This window comes from Dunckerocampus dactyliophorus, chromosome 1 (assembly GCF_027744805.1).
Source record: "Dunckerocampus dactyliophorus isolate RoL2022-P2 chromosome 1, RoL_Ddac_1.1, whole genome shotgun sequence".
NCBI lineage: Eukaryota > Metazoa > Chordata > Actinopteri > Syngnathiformes > Syngnathidae > Dunckerocampus > Dunckerocampus dactyliophorus.
Genome location: NC_072819.1, coordinates 30262436 through 30286392, shown reverse-complemented (window position 1 = coordinate 30286392; position 23957 = coordinate 30262436). Strand labels below are relative to the sequence as shown.

The following is a 23957-nucleotide window of genomic DNA, read 5'->3' as shown; positions in this document are numbered from 1 at the left end:
GTCAGCAGGGGATCTAATTCTTATTAACGCCACTTCACTCTAGAGCAGTCAGTGTGCAGCTTGTATAGCAGTATAGATTCCCTGTCCACTGAAAATGACTCAACAGACAGTCATTATTGTGTAAATATTTTGCAAGACAAGCGACTACACCTCTCAGTGAACATTTCCAAATTCTGTCCAAATTGTCAATATTTAGTGTGAGCATCACTGTTATCTAGCACTGCCTTGATTCTCTTAATGGCATAGAATCCACCAGAGCTGCACAGGTTGTTATTGGAATCCTCTTCCACTCCTCCATGATGACATCACTGATGGAGCTGGTGGATGTTGGACACCTTGCACTCCTCCACCTTCCACTTGAGGATGCCGCACAGGTGCTTGATTGGGTTCATGTCTGGAGATGTACTTAGCCGTTAATCACCTTCACCTTCCTCAGTTAGGCACTTGTCATCTTGGAGGTGTGTTTGGACTCTTTATCATGTTGTAAAATGTGACCCGGTTTCCCAAGGAAGGGGCTCATTCTCTGCTTCACAATGTCACATTACATGGTGGAACTCATGTTTCCCTCAATGATCCACAGCTTGTCTGCCTTGGAAGACATAATGGAGGTTAAAATTAAATACCTAACTAAAAATAACAAAAGTGAAATTGTCCTTTTTGTCAGTGTAGTGACATGACCGTGTTACTCCGTTAGTCCGCCAATGTATTCATTTGCCTTCATATTACTCCTCCGCACGCACATAGCTCGTGAATATGTAACTACGAAATGCCAAAACTCGGAACGCTGTAAACCGAGGACCAACTGTAATGTAATAAAATGGTTTCTGAAGGGGTTTTGTGAGGGGTGTGCTTACTTTTCTCAGCTGCTGTAGTTAGATATTGGATAGACTAACCAAGCTGACTTTGTGATGAGTGGAGGGGTACGCCCTTGACTGGTCGTCAGTTGTTTAATGAAGCACTACAATATAATATAAAACGTTTTTATACATGCCACACCACTGATGAATTAATGAATCACAAGGGATCTTTTTTCTTAGCTGTTCTGTTTCCAACATCTGGCATACTGCTTTAGAGTTTTGTTTGACCCATTATATCTTCAAATCTGTTAGGGCAGCACAATAAAACCACCTTTTGTTCAATTCAAAGCAGTACTCCGCATGCAATGTTTTGTTTTTGTATTTTCTGTGTGCTGTGACAGTGTCTGCTTTGCAAAAGGTCAAAACATGAAATAATGAGCTAAACCCTTGTGTGTAAAGATCCAACTATGAATAAGCTTTTCACATTTTTTATAGGTATTAAATGTTAATACTATGAAGTCATCTGATTGTTCCCAAAGTGATATCTTTAAAGTGCTCATGACAACAAAACATATGTTAATCGTGTTATTTTTGTCATGCAAAATAACATTGAAAGGCATATATTTCGCAAATGTTGACATATTTACCCTTTTTACATTTTTCGCCACTGAAAAACAAACCTGTCTGAGACTGGAGAAGAAGGAGGAAGTGGAAAAAAAAACTCTCCCTCTTGAAACTATGCATGCAATACATTGTTTTTATATTTTTGTGCTGCATTTTTTGTTGATTTTTTTATTGCTGTTATCTTTCCTCGACCCCGACTGGGATCTGTGAGTGAAAACACAACAGAAGTTTGTCGTGGAAAATTGTGCCAAGATAGCAGTAAGTAAATCCAATTTTTTCCCACGATATATATCATCCTAATCGTAGAATAATAATATGTCTTTCTAGGCTACCTAACACGGAGCGCTGCTCACTTGTGCCTTGCAGTCTCTGAGTAGATTTGTCAGTGTCAGTCACTGCCAGTCAAATAACATACCTGTTGTAGCTGTTTTTTATGCGTTATATCAGAAGCTCAGTGAACTGCTTTGTCAGCAAGCGGAGGCAGCTCTGGCTTCCGAAACTGATATCGTGATATAGTGCCAACTGTGCTTATTCTGTTGAAAAACTAATGTATACATGTACTGTATGTAGTAACAATGTACAATGTATTGATAATACTGGTCACAACACAACATCAGTGAATGTTATTATTGTGTTATTGTTATGAATATTTATCTTTCTTCGCTTTGCTGTACCTGTATGTCCATGGCTGTGTTTTGATGAGTCTGGTTGCTGTAAATTGTCCTCAGGTCGTTTGATAATCACAACGTAATTTCACCCATATTTTATAGATGTTTACTGGCAGATGACAGCCGTATGACGAAAACGTTTTATTAAATGAATGACGCAACCCTGCAAGCACTAACTTCTAAAGCCAACATTGTTACAATCCGGCCTGAAAACTTCACTTATGTTACTGGAATTACATGCAAGTAGTGTATATTATGTAGATGTGGCTTGGAGAAACACCTTCCAGGGCTATGTTCACACCGTAGGGTATGTTGCCCAATTTGAATATTTTGTTAAAATCCAATTTTGTATGTGGTCATTCGAGGGGAAGCATCCACCCAAGTCTGATTTGAGAGCGCGGAAAATAACGGCTGTTAGATGCCAGTACGAAAACTAATATTACTTTTTCAGAGAAACCGGGCATCTCTGTGTGGAGTTTGCATGTTCTCCCGTGCGTGTGTGGGTTTTCTCCGGGTACTCCGGTTTCCTCCCAAACTCCAAAAACATGCATGTTAACTTAATTGGCGACTCTAAATTGTCCATAAGTATGAATGTGAGTGTGAATGGTTGTTTGTCTATATGTGCCCTGTGATTGAATGGCGACCAGTCTAGGGTTTACCCCGCCTCTCCCCCGAAGTCAGTTGGGATAGGCTCCAGCATACCCGTGACCCTAGTGAGGAAATGCGGCATAGAAAGAAAATAGAAAATGGATGGATGAGTGATGTGCAGGGTTTCATTACATTTAATATTCATACGAGCTTAGTCTCTATGCAATTTAAGGCAAAATAAGGTTCAGATCTTTGCTGTGAAAAAAAATTGCATAAACTGACCTTACTCAGTTTCAATTGAAGACCCTTGCTATAGGTTTAAATGTATACTGTATTGTTTCTATTTCAAAAGGGAAGTCAAGCTGGCACCAAAGTACAGTGGAACTTTGTCACTATACTGTATACTTGTACAGTTCGGAATTAGACAATAATCTTTTGGCAAAATATTCATCTAAAGTTGTGCAAAATTTGTAACTCGAAGCTCCATCAAAAATGACATCATAGACAAGACATCAGCAAGTCTTTTAGTGGGGTTTTTGCAAAACATATTCAAATGAGTGGCTCATCAGGGAACCTCACGAAAGCTCAGCTCAGTGAGCATCACGGATTTAACTTTTTACTTTTCACTTTTTACTTTGTAGGGTGGGTTTTCTCCAGGTACTCCAGCTTCCTCCCACATTCCAAAAATATACGTTAGGTTAATTGTAGACTCTAACTCAGGGGTCACCAACACAGTGCCCGCGGGCACCAGGTAGCCCCCTTTACTTGGGCTTGGTTATTGATTATTGTCTTGGTTGTCGCATAACAAAGTGTTGTATTTTACATTTTGGCATGTTGAGTCTTCTGGTTTTAATAAAGATGTGGATGAACTCCCAACATTGCTAGTTTACTCAGCTATCTTGGATCACACACTCAACACCAAATTTAGTGATACTGCGGTATCCTGCAAGGCTCATTCTTTTGGCAAACTCAAATGAGAATGTTACACAAACTAGTAGTTCTTAACCAACACAATTACACTCTAAGTCACTGCTTTTTTTTTACTGAGTGTGGCTGTCGTCTTTGACAATAAGAGTCTTCAATCATGTAAAAATGTTCATGGTAAATATTTCTTATTTATTCATTTGTCATTTATATGCATTTTGAATTGTTTTCTGCATGTAAAACTATAATTGTTCTATATCAAAAGCATTTCATGTAAACATTTTTGGACGGTTTAAAGGATTTACATTTTTTTTCTACTGGAAAATTTGTTTCGGTTTTTGTACAATTTGGTTTTAGAGCATTAATAAAGTGCTTTACTCTTTTATCTAGGAGTGTGATGAAATAACAATATATCAAATTATTGCAATATTTAACCCTTCAAGAATTATCAATGCGCTATTGCCGTGTAAGGTTTTTTTTTAAGATAAGCTTCTTTTACCGTTTTGCCACAGTAAGTCGAGTCACTATTTTACATGTCATCCAGGAGGAGCCCCTCATGAGATTGGTAGAAAATTGGGCGGAAGTCACAGAAGAAGAAACAACAAACAACGTGGCGTCATGGCAAACTCGGGCAGTCAAGTTAAACCGAAAGATGCACCAGGTAGTTGAAATCAAAAGTGTGGACTCACTTTGGCTTTTATAGTGTGGATGGGACAAGACTGCATAAGGATTTTGCAGGATGAAAGAAGTGTGTCCCGAAAATACGACAAACGAGCGGCACAACAGACATGCGCAGCCATCTTGTTTGCCACCACCTTCTCAGAGAAAACTGTGCCTAGAAAGAGAAATGTTGATTTTTCAATTCAAATGCAAAGAGTGTTTAATTTACTTCTTTTACTGTCAGCATTGCGCTCATGCAGCTCAGCCTTATCCTGGTCATTCTTTGTCTCTTTCCGGTGATTATGTCACTACTACACAAAATACTACACTAAATATTTATTTTTGTTACGCTTCTACTTTACTTGAGAGATCTACTTGAGATGCGTGAGATGTTGTGTTTTCTGAATGAAAAAATCCTGACATTAACATTACAGTTAAAATGAGGTTTGATGATGAATAAGTTCAATCTCCTGTGGGGAAAAGTGTGTAGTGTTCCACTTCAGAGCGTTCACTATTTCTATCTGTGGTTTCAATCTCACAAAAACTAGAAGACTACCATGTACTAACGCTCCCTGCAGGCAGTTGTAATTACACTCAGCTTGGCGATAGGAAGTGGAGCTGGTTGGGCGAGAGCAGTAGACATGGATTTCCAACAGGTTCCTCCCAATCAGCCGACCAAGACCTACCACAGAGGCCTAATTACTGTGTGAGCATTCCGATAGTGACGCCTTAGTGGTGCACAATGTTTCTGAAAAAGCTGTTCAACCCCTCCAATCAGTCTAAGGCACTCGCCTAAGATGCACTGTGGACCTCCTAGCTTAGGAGAGCGATGGATGGATCGATCCAAGGTCTATGATGTGGACCTGACACACCATCACATAAATGCACATGTGGATGTTTTCATTTTCATATGTCACAAAAGGAGGCCACCTGGTGGTCTAGTGGTTAACATGTTGGCCACACAGTAACAGTCTCGAGATTGGACAGCCTTGGACATTTCTTGCGTGGGTTTTCTCCGGGTGCTCCGGTTTCCTCCCACAAAAATAGTTAAAAAGTAGCGACTCTAAATTGTCCATAGGTATGAATGTGAGTGTGAATGGTTGTTTGTCTATATGTGCCCTGCGATTGGCTGGCGACCAGTCCAGGGTGTACCCCGCCTGTCGCCCGAAGTCAGCTGGGATAGGCTCCAGCATGCCCCCGCGACCCTTATGAGGAAAAGCGGCATACAAAATGGATGGATGGATGTCACAAAAGGAGGTCCCTCTGTGCAAATGCACTTAAGTACTGTACATTAATTGAAGAGGAATAGTGTAAAAAAATACACACACAAACACACCTGCAGTTCATTTGAAAATCCCTGCAATGAAATGTGTGCAATTTCCTGCATCTCACAAGCCAATTATAACCTAAATGTCAATCTTCACCTTCACATCGATTCTTGCTACAACGTCTTAGTCTTCTCCAAGCTGCAAAGCAGACATTAATGAGCGAGAAAAGCGGAACAAGAACGTCACTCTTGATAATAAGAAGGAATCATCAAGCTGAATCTGAGGAGCTGACCACTTGCTCACAGAGCAATTACATCAGCATATTATGTGAGAATATCACAACACAATTTACTGCCTTCAAAATACTCCACATTTTGTATTCACCAAAAACAGCTGGGGAAAAAACTTCCAAGGTGATTTGTAATTTGTATTCCCTTTTAAAGCCATTTTGAAGCCCAGTAACGGTGCATGCTGTGGATCCACAGCTTGGATGTGCGGCTGCTTGTAGGAGAATGCACTTAGAACAAGAAGAGGAGGAGGGTGGAGTTCACAGCTCGCACTCAACCGGCGAACCTCCACGTCAAAGCGCGCATTCCACGTCTGCCAAGCGGTCTGGGAGGCTGATGTGCGCCCGTCAATTAGTCAATCAAGCAGCATCGTCGACCGCACAATAAACTTTCCATGCGCTTTCCACTTCCATGGACAGCACTTAGGAGGTTTGACTGGACCGGATTTGCGCTGCTGCCACTCACAAGATCTCTGCGCTCCTCCGCGCCTCAGCCACTGCAGCCGGCACCGTTCGCTCAGTAGGTGCAACGCTCGACCCCGCACAGCCTGGGCAGGGTCTCCTGGCAGCATGGAGGGCGACGTGATGGATAAAGTGGAGGCCACGGCGACGGTGTGTGACTTCGACCCTCTCAGTGGGAGCATCCCGGCCACCAAAGTGGAGATCACCGTCTCCTGCAGGTGGGTGGCTGTTTTGTGCACAATGTCATGTGGACCTTTGGAACATTTAAATGACTATATTTTATGCTATTTCATTACTGTCATGAACACAAAACTCTTGCATTATCAAATCTGAACTTTATCAGAAAATTCCGCATTTTCCAAGATTGTTTTGTAATATGTACAGTAATCACAGCCTATTGTCAAAAAATTCAAATTGCAATATGAAATCCTGACGTTTCAGCAAAAAAGGCCGAATATTATACAATATTGGTGATATTTAAAATAGAAAGACAATCTGCAACATCCATGAACTTTTCCCTTTGTCAGGGGCACATCAACAAATGTTATTGTAGCGCATGTGCGTGTGTTGGGACTTGTGTTGCTTCGTGCCAGTTCACCACTGACCCCCTTCTCGTGGGGGCACTTTGTCAAAGTCAAGTGCTCCTCAAGCATTCAAAGCATCTCCAGCTTGTCACACAAACTCAAAAACCAGAATTGCACACAAATTGTTCATTTGACATTTTCAATTAAGGCTCTAAAAGACAACCCAACACCTAAAAAAAAACCCTTTCAACGCTCCCAAATGCAAGCTTGCATGCGTAGGGTGGGGCAGGGTTGTATGCCTCTGCTGCAACATGCACTGGTTTTACTCTCCATCCTTGTAGGTGGACTGCATATGCAGCTGGTTCACATTTACACACTGCTTTTTAGCTCTGTGCACTTGATGGCTACAACACAATGCTATGTACACTTGAATTATTCATTGGTTCATAATTGATGAGTTCAAGCTCATGTATGGGCACACGCAAGACAGCATTATCAAGCAAGCATCACCCTGTCTACACTCTTCTCAAAATGTACAACTATTGTTTGGAAATGAATGAATGTGTTGATTATCCTCATGAATCCGTTCCTCTGTTCTTATGTTTTTCTGGCACATTTCTTAAAAAACGTTGTTTTAACCTTGTCAAATGTGTGGCACAGCTTACATTTGTGTGTGTGTGTGTGTGTGTGTGTGTGTGTGTGTGTGTGTGTGTGTGTGTGTGCGTGTATATTTGGTGAGTAGCAGCTGGACTCTTGATGCACATGATTGCTTTTATCATTCAGCCCTTCATACTTAAACCTGTATGCATTGGTTTTGATACCTTCAGAGTCTGTCGGCTTACAGCTCCCTTGTTTGTCATTAATGTCTCTCCAAACAATTTGCTTCTGGCCACACTTTTATAAAGAAGGAAAATAATTTCTACTTTCATTGGGCCGAGAGAGGTTTGGTTGCTTGAGACACATTTCCACTGTGGTTCGACATCTGGAGCACTCCAACATACTAAAAAGGTGCACACGCTATTTGGAATACACACATATCAATGACTGCAGCCACTCCTCTCTCGGATGTGTACATTTGGTGCATCCAATGGAGACAAAATGAAGCAAGTGGGTGTTGTGTGGCTGAGAAGCTCCACAATACTGTGTAATTGATTTAGTCAGCCAGAAAACTCTGAGATTGCAGAGCACTTGGAATTGAATTGTAGCATGCAGCCCTGCAGGCGTTCTTATATTATCTGCCAATATTGCTGCAAGACCCTTGAAAAAAATGAATGGAAGGAGGCAGACAAGCCCTTATCAAACCAAAGTGCATATCGCTGTGACGGCACATTGCTCGGTGTCTAAAGTTCTGATTGGTTTTTGCTCACAGGTCAGCCAGTGATCTGAGCCCCGAGCATCGGCTTGCTGGTAGTGAGGGCTTTGGTCCTAATCAGCGATAATATTACTCTTCACACTGTCTGATCTCCTCCTCTTATACACGGTCATGTGTTAATATTTAAGCTATGCTGATGAATATTTCATACACTGTCTATGCAGTTTGCCACATCATGTTTTAATCATTATGAGTTATAAATGTGAACTTCTCAGCCTTCTATTGTGTCAAGACTTTACAGTTACACTGTAAAACCAAAGTAAAACCAATATGCCATTCAGAATTTTTCACATGGACCCTTCTTTATTGAATGTACATTTATAAAATCATATAGCAGATCCATGTTAAGGATAACGCCTCTTTTTAATGTATGTGTGCGGAGTGACGCACCATTTCCTTGTTGTTGATGAGCTTGGCAAACATTACCAATTTACAGTTCTCATCACATCACAAGGACATAAAAGTTATTTTGTTTTTCCTTGAAATATTTATTTTTGGCATCTCTTTCAATCAAGGGAGAAGTGAAATTGACTGGAAAAAAGTAAATCTAACAATATCAAATCTGTGGACACCAATGCTACACACAAAAGGGTGAACATTTGCCAAAACATGCACTCCTACTGTGTTGCCTATGCTATTATCTTTTGGACAAATACACCACATTGTGGCGCTGTTGTTAAACAAAGTCAATATGCCCATACGCTGAGATTGTCTTGAAATTTCTCACAAGGCTCAATGTGCTACAAAACGCCAGACATGTCGACTCCAGTCTTGTGACTTGGACTCGAGTCAGACTAGAGCAGAGGTCCCCAACACAGTGTCCGCAGGCACCAGGTCGCCCCTAAGGACCACATAAGTTGCCTGCCGGTCTGTTCTAAAAATAGCTCAAACAGCGCCCCTTACTAGTGTGCTGCATTACTTTTTTTGGTTGCTATTCTTGTTTAAATCACACTTACATGTAAACTAGAAATTAGGGATGTCCCGGTCCACATTTTCTGATCCGATCCGATTTTTTTGTAGTCTTGCCGATCTGATCCGACCCGATCCGGTAGCAATCTTTTTTCTTTTTTAATAATTATAAGCTTTTATTACAAACATGAATTTGTGGAATTGAAGTAAACAAGTAAACAAGTAAAAATGATGCAACCAAAATATTGCTGAATTTACTTTTTTATTACACAGCATGACCAACAATATTGGCTTTTGTAACAAACCTCTGTGAGGGAATCTATAAAAGTCCATCCAATAAAAGATACAATTGGAAAAAATGGGCGTGCAAAATACTTTTAGGGTAGGACTAATCATTTGACATGGTTATAGATCAATTTGTGGTGTGATTTAGAATACATTACTTTTTTTTTTTAACAAACTCTCTTAGGGACTATGAACTCCGTTTTAGTTTTTTAGAATTCAGTTGTTTACCATCCATCTTCTATGCTGCTTCTCCTTATTAGGGTCACGGGGGCTTGCTGGAGCGACAGGCGGGGTACACCCTGGACTGGTCGGCAGCCAATCGCAGGGCACATGTAGACAAACAACCCTTCACACTCACATTCAGACAATTTAGAGTCTCCAGTTAACCTGAACCTGAACCGGAGTACAACATGCAAACTGCCCAAGGGAGAATCAAACCTCTTCCCATTCTCCAGAATGTAACTGTGTGGCCAACATGTAACCACTAGACCACCGCGCGGCCCCAGTTGTTTACTGGTTTTACCAGCATAGACTGTGTGCTATTTGGGTTAGTGAATAAAATGCAAAAATCCTTACATTTACATACATCATTAGCCCACCATTGGCCCATTTTGTCAAGTAATTGAGAAACGTTAACTTAGCTAACTTTTCTAATGGGATGTCAGCCTCAGCATATATTGCAACAAAATCGTCAACAAACTGTAATGCCCGTGGTTGTGATTAAGGAAGATGTAGTCACAGATGTCATTCCAATCGCGTTATTAACGTTAAGTCATGGTTCGACATATTTACTAGTGTTTGTGTTGTGTTGTAAATAAGGAACCAGCGGTTAGAGTAGCACTTCCTGTGCGAGCTCCCTACACCATGATGCAGTCCGGGCACAGAGAGAGGGAACTAGCGCTGTAGCTACGGAGTCGAATATCCAACGTCCAACGTGAAACTAACTTCACAACGATACACCGCGGACATGTCTGCATGGCGGTGTTGCGTTTTCTACTTTTTGCGGGTGGCGCGAGTCGAGTGGCAACCAGCTTTGAAGCGCGAAGTGTGGCTCAGAGTTATGAATGTGATACAGCAACCGGGTGGGCCCGATCCCGTGGCGGAAGCTGATATTATCCGATGTTCACAAATACAGCAGATCGGCAGCTGATCCCTATCCTGAAGATTGAATCGGGACATCCCTACCGGAAATGACAATATATTATAATATATATAACACTTTAGAAAATGTTTATTATAAATTAACTATGACCTAGTATAGTTCAAAGGGTCAGTATTTTGCATGACAAAAACGTAGAGTTTGTGGCGATCATACAACATGGTGGGAACAAGCTAGCGGGAGCAGCAAAAATGAGGAGATGACTGCCCCCCAAAAAGATGGCAGAAAAAAGAAAGAAAACATAATTTTCACGATGAATGGGCGGTAGAGTTTTTTTTTTTTACCACTGTGAAAGGAACCTGCGTGTGTCTCATTTGCAGGGAGACACGAGACGGCGATGACATAGCGGCACAATGTGGAGAGACATTTTACGTCTCACACAAGGTACAATGCTAACTACCCACAGGGCAGCGCGTTATGAGCAGAAAGAGCCCGTGATTTTAAGGCAGCTAAGGCAGCATGTGCAAACAGCAATCTTTTTTCAAGAGAACGGTTAAAATCTCCCAAAAAGCAACCAAAGCCTCATTTAGAGCCATACAATTCTTGATTAACAAAAATGAAGCCTTTTCAGACGGGGAGGTTGTCAAAGAAGCAATGATGCTAATTGCTAAAACTGTACTTGACGGACGAGAAATATGGAACCGATATAATCTCTACTCTCTCCAGTGTTCAACTGGGGGCAACTACAACGGTAAGATTGATTTTTGTATTTTACATGATTTATTATTTGTACAAACATGGTGCAAAGTACACTAGGTTCCCAACTTACGAACACAATTGGTTCCAGACGACCGTTCGCAAGCTGATTTGTTCGTAAGTCCAACAAAAGGTAATTTACCAATCATATAGGTACTACATGTGTAACGGATGCCATCCTGTGAGGCTGTGAGAGTGTACGTTGGTAAACCTCACTCCCTCTGCCTCAAGAGCTGCGCTGAACACGCGGCTGACAGTCCGGGCTTTTAGTCACGTGGTCAGCACCCTCGCCTCCCATTACGAAGGTCCTGCGTTCGAGCCCCGATGTGAGCTTTTGGCTTGTTGCTGACAGATGACGTAACAATTATGTGCCGTTATTTCCACATTAGATAAGTAGAAATGAATGTGTGCAATGACACACACAGCATTGCTGCTTTCAAGCATGCTGAAATGACTTTTTGTGTGTATAAGAGTAAACATACGGCTACTTTCGCTTTACATTGATGAGAAAAGGCACCATTGTGGGCTCCAGAGGATGCTATACTGCTGCTGTTTTGCTTGCTAAATGGCTAAAGACATCCTCACCTCTAGCTGGTGGGACAACTTTCACAAGCATGTCGTTATTTTGGAAGAATGTTGTGGGAATGTTAGCATGGCAAGAGGCTTGTGATTGCTTTTACTGTACATCGCCGTGTTTGTTATGATACGTCTACGAAAATGACATCATCCGTGCAAAGCTGCAAATAGTGAACTATGCAGCCGGAAACGGTAATCGAGTAGCAGAAAGAAAGCTTGGAGTGAACGAGAAACTTGTGAAGGACTGGCGAAAAGTGGAGGACACGCCGATGTATATAATGTAGTATGATAGCCATACAGGCAGAATGTTTGATGCAGCTGTGCAGGTGTACCTAATGTTGTGGCCAGTCAATGTAGGTTACTGTTACCACTGTCTGTCTTCTGCCAACTGAAAATTAACAAAATTCATATATTGTAGGTAGCACGCCTGTATTATGATAACACCTTGGAATAAGACAAAAATCCATTACAGCTGCGTTATTTACAATATAGCCAAGCTATGATTATAAAATGGAGTTTTAAACAATTAAAAAAAGAAAATAATAAAACCATAAAAGGTAGCTAATTTATTGGTGCTCTGAAGTCTTAGTGCCATCGTAAATGTCATCGTTTAATAGGTCGAAAAAAAGCTACATTTCATGATGTTCACATGAATAGCATCATACATCGTAATTATCATCATTTAATAGGATCTAGTGTAAAACATCTATATTAAATGACAAAATACATTAATGTTGAGTTATTTTGATCAAGTCTGATTCTTGTGTGTCTCACCAAACATTACAGTAGCATTACTGACGACACTAAGTGACCAGTGTAGTACTATGTTTTGTCATTGAATGTGTCTTGATATGCCTTATATTTGTATTTTACTTCTTCATTTAGTCATTTTTATGCTTGACAATGCTTAATTTAGGCAAACAAAATTAACATTTGCTTAAATGTACATACAGTGGTGTGAAAAAGTGTTTGCCCCCCTTCCTGATTTCTTATTTTTTTGCATGTTTGTCACACTTAAATGTTTTAGATCATCAAACAAATTTAAATATTAGTCAATGACAACACAACTGAACACAAAATGCAGCTTTTAAATGAAACTTTTTATTATTAAGGGAGAGAAAAAAATCCAAACCTACATGGCTCTGTGTGAAAAAGTGATTCCCTCCCGTTAAAACATACCTGAGATGAATTGAGATCTATCAGTCTGGAACAGGTTATAAAGCCATTTCTAAAGCTTTGGGACTCCAGCAAACCACAGTGAAAGCCATCATCCACAAATGTTGAAAAAATGAAACAGTGGTGAGCCTTCCCTGGAGTGGCTGGCCAACCAAAACTACCCCAAGACCACAGTAGTCATCCAAGAGGTCACAAAAGTCCCAAAAACATCCAAAGAATTGCAGGCCTCACTTGCCTCAGTTAAGGTCAGTTTTCATGACTCCACCATAAGAAAGACACTGGGCAAAAACGGCCTGCATGGCAGAGTGCCAAGATAAAAACTGCTGAACAAAAAGAACATTAAGGATCTTCTCAATTTTGCCATAAAACATCTTGATGATCCCCAAGACCTTTGAGAAAGTACTCTTAGGTCTGACGAGACAAAAGTTTAACATTTTGGAAGGTGTGTGTCCCATTACATTTGGCGTAAAAGTAACACTGCATTTCAGAAAAAGAACATAGTTTCAACAGCAAAATGTGGTGGTGGTAGTGTGATGGCCTGGGGCTGCTTCAGGACCTGGAAGACTTGCTGTGATAAATGGAAACATGAATTCTGATGTCTACCAAAAAAACCTGACAGAGAATGTCTGCTTATGACTCTCAAGGACTCCAAAATTTGTCTTGTTTTCTGAAAACGAGCAAAATCACAGTGATTGTCCTGAAGTGCAGGCGGCATAAGTCCAAAAGAATTTGACTGAGACTCCAGGCACAGGTGCAGTAGACCAGGCCATGGTTTGGTTTAAGAACTAGGAGATCGTTGGCTTCACACAACGAGTAATAGCTGGCCTAGGATGGTGAGGAGCACCAAAGAGATGGTTTACAATTGCAAAGAAGCAGAGGAAAGATCTCCCAAACCCTCAATCTGCGAAAATGGACGAGGAAATTTCCATGATCGAAACAGTGAGCCAGGATTGACCACTTGGAAGGCTGTGACCAATAGTACCATCACTTGGGCTGGCATGTGGAGAACACCCCAGGTGAGACTGAACTTCCAGATTGGGTCCACCTATGACATGCTCGCCAACCCTCAGAATCTATAGACATGATATGGCACAGAATAACCCTGCCACTGGTGTAACTCCCCAAATCCAAATTTCCTCTCTGGCTGCAAGACAGCGCTGCCTCAGGTCAGGTTCAGGTGGTGGCATGACAGGGTCCTGCTCAAGCTCTTGGAGATCCCGGAGGCACGCAAACTGGAAGTTGACAGGAATAACCAACCCACAGCCCCGAAGTGGATCCAGTTTACCAGGACAGGGACCAAAGCGCAGCTCGACACCAAGACAAGATGGTCCCTTCTGTCATTAGGAAGCAAATGGCAGTTAGCGGCCAACCTCGATCAGCAGCTGAAATCCCCTTCAGAAATAGCCATGACAGCCATGCGCCCAGGCATTGTGATCTGGTCAGCACTTGCCAGACGTGCTCACAAGCTGCAGACATGCTCACGGGCTGGGGGAGAGCATTCCCAGCGGAGTTCGGGTGTAGACGTGTCACTGGATGCAGAGGCTTCAATGGGACATCCGTACAGCGGCTCCTGAAAACCCTTGGAATCACAGACCCCAACAGCAAGTGAGCTCTTCATGACCTTGGTGAGAAGGCTGAGCAAGGTAGCTTCTGTCAGGAAGGGCTAGGAGTGGGGAAAACAAGGATTCTATCTGCAAAATCAGCCACAACAATTATTTTAAAAAGGCCACCAAATTCTGGAGGGACACTGATAATAGCATGGAAGCCCTCACCTCAACACCGTGAAACATCTATGGGATGAAGTACAACAGAGTTGGTGAGCCAGCAGGCCCTCTCCCACAAATAAACACAATCCAACATCTTGTGTAACTGGAGTAGTGGAACCTTGAGTGCCTGAGGGCCAGATGTCCCAATACTTTTGTCTGTTTTGTAGCCAGATAAGTATACTGGTTTCACACTAAGGCATTCTAACCAAGGACATAGTTTGAAATTTTATTTTCCTCCCACAGATGTCATATAAAAAGCATGAGTGCTTTGTGCAGCTTTATAAGCAGTTGATGCCATTTGCTTACAACGCAGCCTCCCACCTGACAGCTTCAACAACCATCAATGTCTATTATCCAGGATGTAGAAGGTGCTTCATGTCATTCTCAGTCGTTATGTTGGACTTCATCGTAACCATTCAGTTGCAGTGATGGATTGATTAGAGCAGCGCACCAGCCAATCAATACATTCCATAGCTGCGGGGGGTATCTAACACAGTCTGGCCACTCGCTTCCCAAGGGAGTCATTACCTTGGACATGTGACCATGAGCAGGAGGAGAGTCCTGGATTGCTGATTGCAGCTCCCTGGGGGTCAAACTAAACAAAATCTGAGCTCTTTCCAATGCAATCATTGCAGCCGGGCAGGGAGGCCAAATGAAATCATCAGCTCGATTAGGGTGTGTGGCGCTGCCATCGGTCAAAAACAATTGCCTGAGTGAGGAGTTTGGGATTCAAGCTGGGTGACCAGCTTCATGTTTATTCACACTTGCTGCAGTTGTTGTACTAATACTTTCAGTAGCTTCTTTTAGCCAATCACTTTAACCTTGTGACCTGCTTCACACAGCCTTTATGTTTTGCCTGGGTAGAAGGCAATTCAGATGGAGTTACTATGTATTCTGTATGAATATTAAATATTAATAAGTGATCGCTCAGACAGTTTTATTCACATGCTACTCTGACTGACCTGCAGGAAGAATACCAGGATGTGTTTTAGGCCATTGCTCAGACACACAAATATGGCAGGAGATTTTTTTTCTTCGTTCCATATTTGAGTGCGCCGAGATCACAGCAGTCTCACCAGTCGATGAAGCACATGATTATGCATGAAGCCATGTGACAGTGAAAATTAGTTTGGATCTCAGACTGCTGGCTTGTACTGCTGTCACTGTTATAAATGTAAACCCTGTTGGGATGGAGCACAGCAGCGGTGGATCCCATGGTAACAGTTGTGGCTCCATGTTGGCGCCTCTATGACATGGTGCCATCTGAACGTGTTGATTGGAATGACAGGAACAGCTAAGAGTGGAAACAAGGCGATCCTTGCTGCCTCGAGCTGCTTTTACCACTATTTTCACAGCGGCCACAAGGGTCAGGAGAGTATGTTTGTTGTGTTACAGGCTATTTGACCGAGCATCCCACTGGTTTATGGAAAGTGAAATGACTGACAGGTATTTTTACTGTTGCATAAGCCTTTCTCTTGGTGACTGTTTTAACTGCAGGCTAACTCACAACTCTTTGTAGTCACCACATTTGTGGACAGCACAATCTGTTCTGGTGCCTTTTCTATTTTCAGTAGATTACCGGTAATGTTAAAACAACAGCTAAAAGGATATTTGTTTGTGTGGATGAGAATCTTCAGTGTGTGTGTGTCTTGACAATTCTGAGGAAGTACACCTGATCAGTGCAAACACACACAGTTGTTGGTGAAAGTGTTTATAGATAAAATTTCATGCTGCAGCTCAGTTGATGACAGAATATGTTGACAGAAAAAAAAAGAAAATGGATATCGGTACTGTACATTGCAGAGGTGGAAGAAAGTGTTTTGCAAGTTTCAAATATGTCTCAAGTCTTTAATCCCAATTATCGAGTCAAGTCTCAAGTAAAACTGTACAAGTCGATAAATTGTTACTTACAGCTTGCTCTTCTGACTCTTCAACACGACCATCGTTGGAAAGGAGTCGGACTTCAGCAACAGTTTGGCGAATAGTCCAGTTTCGTATTGGCCCATGTTCACAAAACAGTCCAGTGTGAAGTGCCGTTGATAGATGAGCATATTTTTCTCTTGCTGGCCGTGAAGTCCAACCACTTCTACCTGATGCTTGCCTCTTTAGGCACACCAAAACAAACATTTCCTGGGACCCATTGCTTGACGTGCTAACACCGTGAACAGAGCGAAGCAGAGCGGGGCTACTGGGCATGCCCATATAAGGAAGTCCGGGTTGCATTAACGTATTGCATTGATGTGTTAAAAAAACCCCTCTGTAAAACACAAAGTGCAGAGCTGTCCAAAACTGCTTTCAGGGCTCACTTTCAAATTCGCAAACCTCATTATCTGGCGCGTTGGCATCGTTTAACACAAGAATACAACATTGTAACAGCATTTATAGGTCAGAAAATAGGAAAAGTAGAATAGGCCCCCTTTAAGTGTTTCCCAAATAAAATGCCACAACCTCGTAATTTGGGAATGCAAACAAAATGATCCTCGGTAGCATGTTGACACATCCCGGTGTTAATCACTGCCACTCTCCAGATGTCTCAGAAATGTAAGCCATGCCCTTGTTGTTTGTGCTTAAACCTGATTGGACGTTGATACATGCATTCAATGAGGCAGATTCTGTGGGAAAATTTGGTGTCTTGCTTGAAATGACATAATGATGAATACATTGAATGGGGACACATTTTACTCAACACACTCACTGAAAATCTCAAGTATTTTCAAGTCATCAGACTAAAGTCAGAGCCAAGCCCTTAGTCATTGATGTCGAAGTCCAAGCCGAGTTGCAAGTCTCTGATGATATTGTCAAGTCGAGTCCAAAGTCATCAAAATTGTGACTCAAGTCTGACTTGAGTCCAAGTCAAGTGACTCGAGTCCACACCTCTGATTCATTGTGGCCATACAAATTAGCACAACATAATTAATGGTACATGATATGCTTTGTTAGCTTTGGGGAGTTATCTGAAGATGACTGTGTACAGTTGCTGATATTGAAACTGAAAATTGCTATGTGAAGAGTCAAAAGATGCAAGTTGGACATATCTAATACAATTAAACCGAAACCAAGGCTAAGCATGTTTTCACTGTTGAATTATGGAAAATAAAGCCTTTTGTAATAATTTGACTTTATCAGTCAAAACCATTTTTTGCAAAACCATTTTGACCGTGCACTGACTTGTAATAGGGTTACCAGCACATTTTTGGATCAGCTCCCTACTGAATTATGATTTTTGTAGACCAGCCTGTGCAACTGACTGAGAACATGTATGACTTATTTCCAGCAATGTGAACCAAGCTTCTATTCTGATTCTGTACATGGACTGAATAGTTCATAATATCCAGTAGAGCCCGACCGATATGGGATTTTTGAGGCAGATGCCGATACCAATATTAGGGGCTGAAAAATGACAATATCCGGTATATTGGCCGATATCTGGTATATTGGCCGATAACCGATATGTCGGTTGATATATGAAATAAGAGAATTGATATACACAGGATATATACTGTACATCCTAGGTTTCCAAAGGGGGGTACGCGTACCCTCGGTGGTAGTGGTAGCGCATAACATTCACAATTACGAGTACGCCTGAATGCCTCACAGTGCAGGGCGCACTGTCAGAGCAGAAAGAAGGAGGGAGACAGAGCATGAAGTTGTTCATTGCTCTGTGTGAGTTATATGAACACATACTGTAAGTAAGTCTGATGACTATGTTGTGCAATAAGAGTGTTTAATCTTGAAGATTTAATTTATATTGGTGTTCTGTGAAAACATGTGAATGTATCTGCGTATCAGGATGAGAGATTGGGGATTCCCTGAAAATGAGGCTTTATCGCTGGTTGTCTGTATTTTTGTACTTTGGATACTGCTTTATCATGTTTGTTAAACTTTCTCTTTCAATTTGGTATTAAAGTAATATGCAGACTTAAATCACAGCGATTGCAAGTGGAGAAAAGTGAAGCTCAAACCGAAGGATCCCAACAGGACTCAAACGTGTAGTGAGGGTGTGCTGGGAACATGTGGCACAGTCTCTCGTTCGTCGAGTCCTCAACTCTCACCTCCGGCAGAGCTTCTCCTGTATCGCGGGGGAGGACGAGGATATTGAATCCCAATGGGTCGCATTCCAAAACTCCATTGGTGAGGCAACCGATCGGAGCTGTGGCCGCAAGGTGGTCGGTGCCAGTCGTGTTGGCAAGCCAATAGTGGACACCGTCAGGGCTGCCGTCAAACTGACGCAAGAGTCCTTAAGAGGGGGGAAAGAGTGACGTCACACGCCAACCTGGGATCTTTTAAACTTTTAAACAACTAATTAATGAACTCACGTTTCTACCTTTTTGACTGGATTACCTTTTGCCCGTGGAGTACTGGACACAGGGATCGATGCCAGGTGGACTGTCATGCAGATGCGTGCGTTCGTGAGTGGCACTGTGGCTTTCACTTCATATGCTTGAACTATACATTGCCTTGCCTTATTTTTGTGACTTTGGGGACATTTGTTGGGGATTAAGTGTGGGTTTTGTGGAGTCATACGAGATTGAGTTTTATGATTGATTGCTTTTGCTGGTGGGTTTGAGGGAGTGCAGAGTGCTGAATATGTTTTGTTGGGGGGAGGGGGGTGTCATGTGCGGGATTAATTTGATGTGATTAAACAGCCGCAATGGAGACTATTGAGAATTTTTGTTGTTATTTTCTTCCAGCTGATATCTGGTCCTCAGTAATTTGCGTTATAGCTGCGACATTTCTAAAAGGAAGTGGTATTGTTATAATTGAGCATGGTTTTTGGTCGACCTAGAAGAGATTCTAGCAAACAGTCCGATGCCACAGAAAGGGGAAGCAGTGCCCCGTCCACACTGTTTACAGTGGGGACGGAAGCCTGCTGACCTGGACTGAGGATATAGTTGGACGGTGGAAGGAATACTTTGAGGCCCTTCTCAGTTCCATCAACAGGGCTGAGGTAAATAGGGTAGTCAAAACACTCCCCTGTGCAAAACTCCAGGGGTGGATGAGTTTCGCCCTGAATTCCTCAAGGCTTTGGATGTGTTTTGTAGACTTGGAAAAGGCATTCAACTGTGTCCCTCGTGGTGTCCTGTGGGGTGTGCTGCGTTAGTACGGGATTGGTGGCACGCTACTACGTGCAATTCAGTCCTTGTACAACCGGAGCAGGAGCCTGGTTTGCATTGCCAGCAGTAAGTCGAGCTTGTTTCCGGTGAACGTTGGGCTCCGCCAAGGCCACCCTTTGTCATCGATGCTGTTCATAATTTTCATGGACAGAATTTCTAGGTGCAGCCAAGACATTGACAGGGTCCAGTTTGGGGGCATTGGGGTCTCTGTTCTGCTATTTGCAGATGATGTGGTCCTGATGGCCTCATCAGGCTGTGACCTTCAGCGTTTACTGGGGCGGTTTGCAGCTGAGCGTGAAGTTTCTGGTTTGAGACTCAACACCCCAAAATCCGAGGCCATGGTTCTCAGTCGGAAAAGGGTGGACTGCCCCCTTAGGGAATGTTGGAGCGTGAGGTCGACAGGCGGATCAGCTCAGCGTCTGCAGTAAAGCAGTCGCTGTACCGGATCGCCGTGGTGAAGAGAGAGCTGAGCCGGAAGGCAAAGCTTTAAATTTACCGGTCGAACTATGTTCCCACCTTCACCTATGGTCCTGAGCTTTGGGTCGTGGCTTAAATGAGTTTCCTCAGTAGGGTGGCTGTTCTCTGCCCTAAAAAAAATAGGGTGATGAGCTCGGTCATCCGGGACGGTCTCAGAGAGAAGTCAATTGAGGTGGCTCTGGCATCTAGATCTGATGCCTCCTGGACGCCTCTCTGGTGAGGTGTGCTGGGCATGCCCAGCCAGGAGAAGGCCCTGGGGCAGACGTAGGGCATGCTGGAGGGATTAAGTCTCACAGCTGGTCTGGGAGCGCGTTGGTGTCCTCTCGGTGGAACTGGAAGAGGTGGCCGGAGGCTGGGAAGTCTGGACTTCAAGACTGAGACTGCTCCCCCCGCGACCCAGACCCGGATAAGTGGAAAAAATGGAATGGAATGTACAGTAGCTGCTGTCAAAATATGGAATATATAAAATTACAACTAAATACATTACTTGGAACATTTTCAAAATTATTTTAATGAAGACATTAACTGAATGTCTGAATGTGAATGTATGAGCCCCTTTAAATCCTGCCTGGATGTATGAAGTGAAGTGGGACGCTGTGTAGTAGTCTTGCATTAATTATGGACATGGAAGTTAACAGTTGCATACTGTATATCTTTATTTCACTGTATAATAGTCTGATATTAGATAATGGTGGACATGTGAATTAATAGTTGCATCTATCTTTATCTCACAAAGATAATTTACACAATTTTAAAACGATGTATAATAGTCTTAGATAATGGTGGACATGTGGATTAACAGTTACCCCTATCTTTGTTTATCACACAGAGATGCAACTTATACAACATTAAAACGCTGTAATACGCTTTTTAAAACTTGTGTGAAAAAAAACTAGAATGTTCTTCTTACGGGCCCTGACAGCGTGGCACTAAATTGTAGTGTTATATTGTTTTACAAAGTCAAAGCTTACCATAGTGTAAAAAAATGCTTTTTCTTTTGCCGTTTCTCTCGTCGCATTCTCTGCTGCAGCTGAATGAGTGAGACAGCAAGAGCTGCATCTCGCTGTGTGTTTGTGTGTGAGGGGCAGGGGCCAGGTACTCGGGCAGGGAGCAGCACAGAGACACACAGGAACTGAGCTACAGAATCTCCGCGCAGCAAAAAAAGTTTATATTGTCACGATATGGTGTAAGCCGGAGTTTGGATCCCAAGTGCAGAGAGTGCACAATCTGTGGTTGAACAAAAAGGTTTTAATATAGAGTAGAGATATAGAGTCCTCCACAGGAGTAAAAATACAAACACAAAAACATATGACAAAAATAGAGGCCAAAACGTAAGTACCGAGCTAAGCCACAGCAAAGAGAACAAAAAACACTGCCAGGGAAAAGGTCTAGCAGGAAAAAATACTACAACGAGGAAAACTAAAACACTGCTGGAGAAACCAAGGAGGGTTGAAAACAACCAAGGGTTGAGCGAAGAGCAAGTGAAGGTTGAGGGACGACCTGGCACCGACTAAATCCTTCTTCCATGCTTAAGAATGGCAGGTGAGTAAATGTTTGCAGGTGTGCACACACAGCAGACAGGTGGCAGCAGAGCGACAGACACAGAACCTGACAAATATATTGGTTACATATTCACCAATGTTGATTAATTGGTGATCTGTCATAATTGGTGCGATTAATTGGCCTGCCGATAAATCAGTCGAGCTCTAATATCCAGACCTTGTACTCCTGCGACAACCCCCACAGACAACTATGGTGTACACAGTTCCCAATGCACAAAGCACATCTGGACAGGAAACTCTCATGTATCTTCCAATATCTTTGTGAGGGAAGAGAGCTGATCCAGTGGTCCACAAGTGGGATAAAAAATAGCTTCCTTAAATGACCAATCCAGTAGTACTCAACCGTGAAAGTCCCTCAACATTCAGATATTACCATGCATAGGGGTTAATTTCTTTCATTCATTGGCTTAATACTGAGGCTTGAAATGAAGTTACTGTACAGTACATTAACAACTTAAAAGGGATACCAAGACTAAACTCATTTGACCCGTGCATAAATGATGGGATACTGATGTTCTGTATCATTGCAGGTCATCGAAATTCATTGTTTATGAATAGTTTAATATCTACAGGCTCATTATGGTCCGTCATGGTGTACCTGCTGTGTTCTGCTCTCACCTCCCAGGGATTAACATGAGTTTAGAACTCATTAACTTGCTTTTTTCTCTCCATTGTCTGTATAGTGTACTCACAGCTATCACTTCCCTTGTCAGCATTCATTACTGTAATCCACATGGTGAATTTCTTTGGGTGCTTTACCATTGAGAGTGATTCCTGCTCCCTGTGTTCGTATCACATCCTGTCCTTTACAATGGTTTAGTTCCTATTCAAAATCATACCGCAGGTTAGAAATGCTGTTATGGGCTTGATTGATTTATTACAATGCAAAGTGCTCCATGTTGCCAGTTTATGGCGCACATGTTTTGTGTTCATTTGTAGCAGTAGGAATTAGGGGGAGGGAAGATTGGTGTGAATTCACAGTCAGCCAAGTGCAAAGTGCTGTGCATGGTTATAACAGCTATATTGTATCAGTGTGACTGTGTGAGCATCTCTACTGGCTCCGGTATAGCTTGCATGTTCTCTGTACATGTCCCTTAGCTGTCACAGCACGCAATTATCCAGTGTTCTTATTCCCAGCTCAGACATGAGTCAAACAGCAACAGCAGGGGGCCGGTACGTGTTTATTAAACTGTCAGACGAGCGGATTTTACGACTGAGATTCCTTCACTGCCTGTAAGACGGCTGCTTGGGGAGAGCGGTGCTGGTGATGCTGATGACCCGGAGGGACGGCAGGTGGAACAGTAGCTGAATAATTAAGCAGATGCAAGAGGAGGAGAAGACATCTGGTGCCACCACAGTGAAGGTCAGCAGATGGGTCTGTGGCTAATAAAGCACCACAGTGTGCATTTTTTCAGACAATCACATCCATATAAAAATCAACTGTACACTACAGACATTTGTCACTCCGGGACTACTTGAAAATATTTAATAATCATGAAATATCAGTTATTTGAATATTACTTCATACAACATTTAACAACGATTTTTGGAAATCCCAATATGATACAACAATATTTTGCCAAAGATAACGAAAGCATCCCAACACAGTAATTTTGCATAATCAAGATAGTGAGATGCTCAACATTGGCTTTCCCACCGATACTGATAGAGGCAGCAGCTCTTCCCTCAAACTAATGTTGTGTCATAAACACATCTTTTTTTTACTGTGATGCCACTGGATGCATTTCACAAATAAAAACTGTCTGTGTAAAATAAGACAAATACTGCAATACGTGGAACAGAAAAAGTGCTAAAATGGTACCTGTGACTCTGAGTGATTCTTCCTGAGGTGTGATTTTAGATAAGAGGTATTGAAGGAGGATGCTTTACTCCCTCTGTGCTTTACAGTGATTGCAAATTGCATATTTACAATCCAGTTGAGGTCACGAACAGATGGCTGGACATTCTCCTTCAGGATTTTTTTGTAGACAGCAGAATTCATGGTTGAATTTATCACAGCATGTTTTCCATGTCCTGAAGCAGCAAAACAGCCCCAGACCATCA

General features: G+C 42.3%; 1 protein-coding gene across 4 annotated transcripts in view; it reads left to right on the top strand.

Moving 5' to 3' along the window:
- The first annotated feature begins 6009 nt into the window (after window positions 1–6009).
- cpne5a (copine Va) overlaps window positions 6010–23957 on the top strand; it is a 125613-nt gene continuing 107665 nt past the window's right edge. For 3 of the 4 annotated variants that reach the window (XM_054774178.1, XM_054774169.1, XM_054774161.1), the window contains exon 1: window positions 6076–6495. In XM_054774178.1, coding sequence (XP_054630153.1) covers window positions 6386–6495 — 110 coding nt within the window. In that variant the 5' untranslated portion in view covers window positions 6076–6385. Of the gene's footprint in view, window positions 6496–23957 lie in introns of all 4 variants that reach the window. The other variant, XR_008570097.1, reaches the window with a different exon arrangement.